Source organism: Poromitra crassiceps (assembly GCF_964638095.1).
Source record: "Poromitra crassiceps genome assembly, contig: HAP1_SCAFFOLD_628, whole genome shotgun sequence".
NCBI classification, from domain to species: Eukaryota; Metazoa; Chordata; class Actinopteri; order Beryciformes; family Melamphaidae; genus Poromitra; species Poromitra crassiceps.
This window is the reverse complement of record NW_028151780.1, coordinates 84,826-93,045: the sequence shown is the minus strand read 5'-3', so window position 1 is coordinate 93,045 and position 8,220 is coordinate 84,826. Positions and strand designations below refer to the sequence as shown.

Genomic DNA, 8,220 nt, shown 5'->3' with positions numbered 1-8,220 from the left:
ACTAAATCCACACAAAACTGTGACAGTTCACACAACTTTAACACAACATACATATATTATACTTAAAACTCTTGAGCTACTTCTGCTCTCACTCACAGAGTCTAAATATAAGTGATGTGATGGATAGTTTTTGAGATATTAACGTTTGTTTGGCACAACTCATACTAGTTAACTGAGTTCACTAAGTGCTGTTTTTGTTGTTGTGATGTCATGCTGATTCGTCCTATATAAATAAAGTTATTTATTTATTATTATTAGTAGTAGTTGTAATATTATATTACTATTTGAGGGTTTTTTAAATAAGTGGGTTTTTAATTTCTTTATGAAGTTATAAACCTGAGAGAGAGAGAGAGAGAGAGAGAGAGAGAGAGAGAGAGAGAGAGAGAGAGAGAGAGAGAGGTAAGAAGTGGTCTCAGCTCGTCTAAACACAGTTGTTTGTGCTCATCTGTACGATGGCAGTGTGTCAGGATTTTCCATGGACACACCTACTTTTCAGAGCAGCACGCCCACGGGTGCGTTTGGGAGCACAAAGCTGCTTGCTATCTTCCCGGCACCGGGCGCACGGCCTGCAGGTGTGCAGGTGGACGATAGGAAAGAGAGCCAGCACAGACGCAAACGCTACCGCAGATGCCTTCTGCACCGGTGTACGCTATAGGGCCCCAACGCTTTAACGAAACATGTCCTCCTAACTCTCATAATCCATTCATCAAATCCCACCAAAAGTAAGACATGTTGAGCAGTGTTGCTGGAACACACCCAAACTACCACTAGTGGGTGCTAAAAATGCAAAAAGTTCATATCTTATCTAGGGCTCGGTGTCGTTCTTCGATACCAATTTTTAGAAAAATCAATTTTAACAAAAATAAAACTGCATTACACATTGACAGTTATGATACAAATCTTTAGTTTTTTTTTTCAAGTTTTACAGCAGAAAAAAAACCTACTGTATTTAACATAACTTTAAGTTGTCTAAACTTGTTGCTGTCCCTACAAAAAAATATTGGAGTACTACAAAGGAAATAAATGTAAAACAAATAAATCAGTGCAATAGTTTTCAGTGCAAAACGGAGAGTTGCAAATCAGTGTTTAATATTCACTGATGCAACAGAACGCTATTCTTGTCCAAACTGATGAGACAGCTCCACTTCATGCATGGAAGACAATAGTTGAGCATTGACTAGCCTATCAATATAGCCTTAATGGCACAAAGTGAATCCCATTTATATTCAACAAACAATTGTGAGGGTAAAATAATTGATTGACTGCTTATTGATAGATTGTTGAATAATGTAGACTCTGTTTGGTTATGAGCTAATTAACATGCATGGATAAATTTAAGCTATTTAACTTTATGGGCTGGGAAGCAGTTTGTTATGTTTAGGAGGGGAACCCAGCTGGAGAACAGTGGATAACGTGTTATTTTGTCTTCCTGGTGTAGAGAGGATTTTCTGTTTCAGTTTGTTGTAAGAACAAGGCTTTTATTTTGTCTTCATGGAAAATATCCCGTGGGATTGAACCGGCCACCTCATCTGTGCCAGGGGGGTGGCTGGGTATAACTGAGATGTAATGTTTATGTTCGGGGCACAACACTTGGAGGTTGTGACACTCTGCAGAGTTTTTGAGAATTGGAATAAACAAATCTTATTCATTACAAACGAGCAACTCATTAATTGGTGCATCAACAAGGCATTTCATCTGAATTTTCCCTAACACTATCATGACATCAGCGTTTGTTAACGAGTTGCTAAAAATACATAATGGGTGATAACTGCCCGCTTGCATATAACGTTAACACTAATTAATTGAACATCTAACGCTAGCGTTGCAGATCAGTGTTTAATGCTCACTGCTGCAACAGAACATCATTCTTGTCAAAACTGACGAGACAGCTCCACTTCATGCATGGAAGACAATAGTTGAGCATTGACTAACCTATCAATATAGCTTTAATGGCACAAAGTGAATCGCATTTACATTCAACAAACTATCATGACATCAGCATTTGTTAACGAGTTGCTAAAAATACACAATGCCCGCTTGCGCATAACGTTACCGCGGCAATTAATTAAACGATCTAATGCTAGCTACAACTCACAGCCAGACTGTCAGACTGAGGGATCTGATAACCGCTAACATCAACAGCAACTTGCGGTAAGCTGACCCACCTCTCGATTATTTCTCTTGTCTGTGGAAACCAGTCCCAGTTCCACTTGTCTCCGCACCGCACGCTGCCTGCCTCACAACAAACACACACCGGCTAAAGTGGGCGTAACTTTCCCTGCATGCTTCTACATGACAGCCAATCACCAGCCGTATTAGAGCGTGGTGTGCAAGCATGTCGCATGCTTATAGGCTCAATGACGCTGTTTTGTTTTGGTATCGAAAATTGGTATCGATTGACAAGGGAGGCTTCGATACCCCTTAGTATCGATGCTTTCATTTCGGTGCCAAGTAAGTATCGAAACTCGATACCAAGCCCTATAATCTTATCTGTATTTCTCTATCTCTATATGTGTCTTTCTACCTACAGTATAGTAATGTTTTGTCTCTCTGTCTGTCTTTTCAAATTGTGCCTGGACGCCTCAATTGCCGCGTGCAGCTATATTTTTTAACTTGAACTGTTCTCTCTTAGAAAGTCCCTCAGGAGGGTTAGGGTTATATATGCTTATAAGTCATAATGGTTATAGGCTCACAGCTGCTTTCACATTAAGTCTCTTAGAAAGTCCCTCAAGAGGGAGCTATTGTCAACGGTCGTTCATACAACTAAAATTAGGCGGTCACACCAAGTCAGTTTCCTTGTAAGTGAAAACATACCTTGGTGAATAAAATAACTCTGATTCTGATTAAAGACCTGACATTGAAGTTAGTTTGTTAATGAATCAAACTAAATACACACTTACATCTCCTCAGACCTGGTTCCAGCCTCTGAATTCCACCATGGTCCACACTGGAGGAATAAACAAAGTCAGATGAGCAGATTCCTCCTCTTCTCACTGAGACAGAGAAGATGTGTGTGACTCTCAGCCTTCTAGCAGGCGTTGTCTCTCAATACCTGAGAGTCTCCAGTCTCCAGTGTGGATCCTCCAGTCCATCAGAGAGGACCTTCACTGAGGCTCCTGGACGATTGTAGCTCAGGTCCAGCTCTCTCAGATGGGAGGGGTTGGAGCTCAGAGCTGAGGCCAGGGAAGCACAGCCTTCCTCTGAGAGCAGACAGCCTGACAGCCTACACACACACAGACACACAGACACACAGACACACACACACACACACACACACACACACACACACACACACACACACACACACACACACGGTTTCATTATATGGAGGTATAGATCATTGATTGTAAAAAGATTGCCGCCCTGGCCAACCCGATCTCCAAAAAATTTGTAAAATAGCAACGTTTGTGGACAAACGTTGCTATTTTACAATTTCGGCTAAGAAATTGTAAAATGGTAACGTATGTGTCTACAGCGGTGGGCGTGGTTTGGGCGTGTTTTACGGAGATTTTCTGTTTCTAACCCCTCCCCCTACTCTAATCCTAACCCTAAAATCTCAGAACGTTACTATTTTACAATTTTCGAGCCGAAATTGTAAAATAGCAACGTTGGTCCAAAACGTTGGTATTATACAATTTTCTGTGAGACTGTGTTGCCCTGGCGGTCAATCCCAGTATAGGTCACAAGTCCCGCCTCCGCCATGTTAGTGGGTGGGAAATGAGCCAAACTAAACAATCAACGTACACATCAGATATTATTTCCCAAAGGTGGTTACTATCATTTTAGATCATTCTTATCATGCTAATGCATGTTCAAGTGGTCATGTTTCTGATCAGTTTGTTTTTAAGTAGTTATTTGACGATATTCAAAGGGATGATTGACAGCTGTGGCAGCCAGTCTCAAGCCGTCACTGGCTTCTCCCTTCATCACAGCCTTGTGTATGCGTGTTGGGGAATAGTAAGTTGCATAACGTTATGGCCAGACGGGTTCTGCTTGATGTGTGATCATCAGCTAACGTTAGCTGTTAGCTATTGAAGCATTGACTATAATGCAGGGGTGGGCAACATTTTGTTTTCTCCAGAGGGCCATACTGGTTTACATAAAGTAAGCTTAGGGCCACACATTGGACATCATACCTGCCAACATGATTTTCATGGCAGTCTATTTTTAACCCTCTCTCCCGCTGTGATTGGTCATTTCTCCTGTTAATCCCCTGATATAATATAATAGTGATACAAATCAAATGGCTGTATAGCAGATGAGATTTATTAACATAGGTTTTGGGGGGTTGTTTTGTTTTCTGTTGAGGACATTGGGGGCCAGATTGAGATGGCCCAGGGGCCGGGTCTGGCCCTGGTGCAGCATTTTGCCCATGTGTGCTATAATGTCACACAAGAGTCACACAAACAAACACTGGAGGTTTTATTTGGGGTAAAGCATGAGGAGAGTTTTTATAATGGATATCTCAGAGAAGTGCTTTGACTGTGGGGATGTTGTTCACAAGCTCCTCTCCTCGTAGCTGTTATAAGGATATACAGAAGAGACCAGGCAGCCTGACTAACATTAGTTAGAGCCCCAGACTGAGAGGCAGACCTGGGCTGCCCAGTAAACCCTATGTAACCTACATAGGGTGGCCATTTCCATAACACCAAAAAGGAGGACACGTTACAACTCACGATATGATACTATCACGATACGTTGCCCACGATAATGATGGTATCACAATATGGCGATTCTGCCATACTCGATACATTGCAAGATTTATTTACCATACATCACAATATCTGTGCAACTGAATTAGAAAAAATACCCTTGAAAAGGCTAAATGCAGGAACTATGTAATAGTCTGCTATGTTATTACAGGAACTTTGTAATTCCATAGACTCCCAACCGCCCGCTGTATGCTGTCTCTCTCCTGTAGCCCTGCCTACTCATGGGTGGCACTGTTGGATTCTAGGTGAAAAAATACATTATAGTCCTTTAGAGCCATCGCTATCTGACCTTCTGTTTCCCAGAAAATGTCAACATTTCTCTGATTGGATAGTGGGAGGTGGACTATATGTCTACAGAAGAGAGACAGAGTACAGCGGGGGGTTTGGAGTTACTGACCAAACACTCTATTTCAGTGATTGCTGTCAGAATATAGAGCCATTTAACATTTAGGCTATTTTAACACAAAAACATCGCTGAATGGACCTTTAAACAATGTTAATGTTGCCTTGTAATCTGCAAGTGGTTTTCTTCGCAGTTGGGTTTGGGTTCGGGCATGGTGAGGTGTAGCAGCACCTGGTGGAGATCTGCACTCTACTGAGTGCACTTTTCTACTTTTGTTTTACTTGTGTTTATGCCTACAAAGCAAATGTTACTTTGTACTTGTGTTCTCCCCTGGAAGTGATTTTGGTATAGATGGGCCATTGTATTTAAGCAAGCAGTATTCTACCATAAGTGTAACCTGTATGCTCAATATATATATAGGGAGCCAATATTTTGCTCATCATTGTAGAGCCACAGAACAGAAAAGAAGATATTAATGACATTAGAGTGAGTGAGTGTTTTTGTACATTTTCAGCACATTTTAACAACCATAATAATAATACTGATAACTGTGATATACCATTCAGCCTAAAAATAGCCAGATATGATCTCAAGCCCTATTTTCTATTAAATAATTTATTTTGGGTCTTAAATTATGGTTGTTGAGGTCTTAAAAAGTCTTAAAAAGCATTAAATTTGACTTTGGAAATAGTGCAAGAACCCTGAATGTGATGTGTGTAGTTCTTCATAGATGTAGCCTCTTCATTTTGCCCTCAAAATGCACCTGATCCATTTTACTTTACGATGTACTTCAGTGTGTGTGTGTGTGTGTGTGTGTGTGTGTGTGTGCATGTGTGTGCGTCTGCGTGTGCGCGTGCGCGTGCGCGTGCGCGTGTGCGCGTGCACGCGTGTGTGTGTGTGTGTGTGTGGGGGGGGGGGGGGGGGGGGGGCTAAGCGTCCCAAGCGGTTTAATGGTGTTTTGTGCAGTCCATTCTATTTTATGGACACTTAACTTGGACCCTAATGGAAATCTTAACATAAGGAGCTTTGTGCAACTGGGCCCTGATCCTAAAATCGCCCCTGGTGTAACGAGGGACGAGCCAGCATGGGTCAAACGAGGAGGACAAATTTCACAGTGCCTCCAAAAAAGTGTGTGTGTGTGTGTGTGTGTGTGTGTGTGTGTGTGTGTGTGTGTGTGTGTGTTTGTGTGTGTGTGTGTGTGTGTGTGTGTGTGTGAGAGACAGGGTTTGTCCGTCCGGTTTAATAAAATACATTTAGTAGCGATGGTCCACTGATGATAAATCTTGGCCGCCGCTCCTTCAAAATAATATGAAATGTCCTTAAAAATGTCATGAAGTCACAATGACATGGCTCTGCAGAGAGCTTTTATTTTGACTGAGATACATGTGTGGAAGCAACAATACTCATAGGTGGAAAACAGCAACAGTTGTATGTTTTGGAGGAACTGACAATGATGAAAAACATGCGGTCGTCACGCACGGCTAAAGTAGAAACCACTTAGCGGATGGAGAAGCTTTTCACTACAGTCTGCCACACTGTACTGAGCAGTCATGCTCACAAGAACGGAGTGGACGCAGGATCTCAATATATTCTATATATATCACTGATGTGACATCAAAGTAAGTTTACGTTCAGAACTACTCTCATACATTAGTGTTTAGACCCGAAACATGACTGACAGTGTTATCTCATGTGTGTGTGTTTGTGTGTGTGTGTGTGTGTGTGTGTGTGTGTGTGTGTGTGTGTGTGTGGGAGAGAGAGAGGGAAAGAGGGAGTGTCACTCAACAATGTCTTGCAAATAATTTTTTTTTGTGAATGCCATATTTGATGAGCTGTGGGAGCCGTGTCAAATCACATGAGGAAAGCTGTGAATGGATCTTACCTGAGAGTCTCCAGTCTGCAGTGTGGACTCTGAAGTCCAGCGGAGACCAGCTTCATCCCTGAATCGTGAAGCTCGTTGTCACTTAGGTCCAGCTCTTTCAGACTGCAGGACTGGGAGCTGAGAACTGAGGCCAGAGCTTCACAGCTTCTCTCTGACAGCTGACAGCCACTCAGTCTGCATGAGAATTAGTGATGGAGACAAACAACTTTAAAATGTTTTCCATTTAGCACTCATAAATGATAAACCGCTTTTTGTGTTTTCAAGTATAGGTGGTGCTATGCCAAATAGCATTAAATTAGGCACTGCACTCTGTCGGGTTCCCAGCAGTGCAATCCCCAAGTTTGAAGTCAATCGGAAGAACGGTTCTTGAGATAAACTACTTTCTGTGTTGCCAGTAGGTGGCGCTTTGCCAAATTGCAAAATATTTCAGCACTGCACTCCATCAGGCCCCCCTAAGCGCACTCCCCAAGTTTGATACATTAGTAATACAATTTACAATTAAGTTTAATTCAATTAAAGTGCCGTATTCTCATGATGCACCATGGATTTCTAACCAAATAACTCAATGCAGCTCATTGGCTATTGTTGTCATTCAATTATCATTAACCATTTATTTAGTCATCTGTTGTTTGCCTAACATTATGTAATGATTAGTGGTCATGATTGTGAACGTTCACGTTACTGTGATTACTAGCGACATATCCCACAGTGTGCTGTGAAACGATAACCTCTCTGTGCAGTGAAAATCACTGAGCAGCACCCAACGTGGTAACACTTTATAATAACTATACACTATAAAGTATTAATAAACCATTAGTAAATACATAATTCATCATGAATTCATCATTTATAAAGCATTATTCATACATCACTAAGCATTAGTAACACAGTTATAAACATTTTATTCCTGATTAATAACCTAATCTCTAATGTGTTTAATGATTGTATTCTCATACTTTGTAAATGATAGATGCACCATTTATAAATACGTATTATATTAATTACAAACCATTTACTTAGGAGTTGTTAATGATTCATAAGATCATTTAGAACGTGTAAGTAAATGATTAAACAACGTATGTACATTCATGTGTACATTTGTGCATGATTTGGACATGGTTAGTGAGTGTTAATAGATGGTTTATAAACACTTATTGATACTCAAACTCATGATTAATTAAGGTAGTTACTAGTCATTAGTTAAGTATTTCATGTGAGCTCATCTAAAGTGAGGACTATCTATGCCTTATAAAGCATGTAATAAATGAGATAGGAGGTCTGGG

General features: G+C 41.0%; 1 protein-coding gene across 1 annotated transcript in view; it reads right to left on the bottom strand.

Annotated features, from left to right (window-relative positions):
* Positions 1-2,892: 2,892 nt before the first annotated feature.
* LOC310771417 (NLR family CARD domain-containing protein 3-like) overlaps positions 2,893-8,220 on the bottom strand; it is a gene marked incomplete at its 3' end in the record, with an annotated part of 53,754 nt that continues 48,426 nt past the window's right edge. Inside the window, exons 6-8 of the mRNA XM_083664033.1 lie at positions 6,938-7,111; positions 3,053-3,223; positions 2,893-2,947 (exon numbers count right to left, since the gene is read on the bottom strand). Of these exons, the coding sequence (XP_083520159.1) occupies positions 2,893-2,947; positions 3,053-3,223; positions 6,938-7,111 (400 nt within the window). The remainder of the gene's footprint in view (positions 2,948-3,052; positions 3,224-6,937; positions 7,112-8,220) is intronic.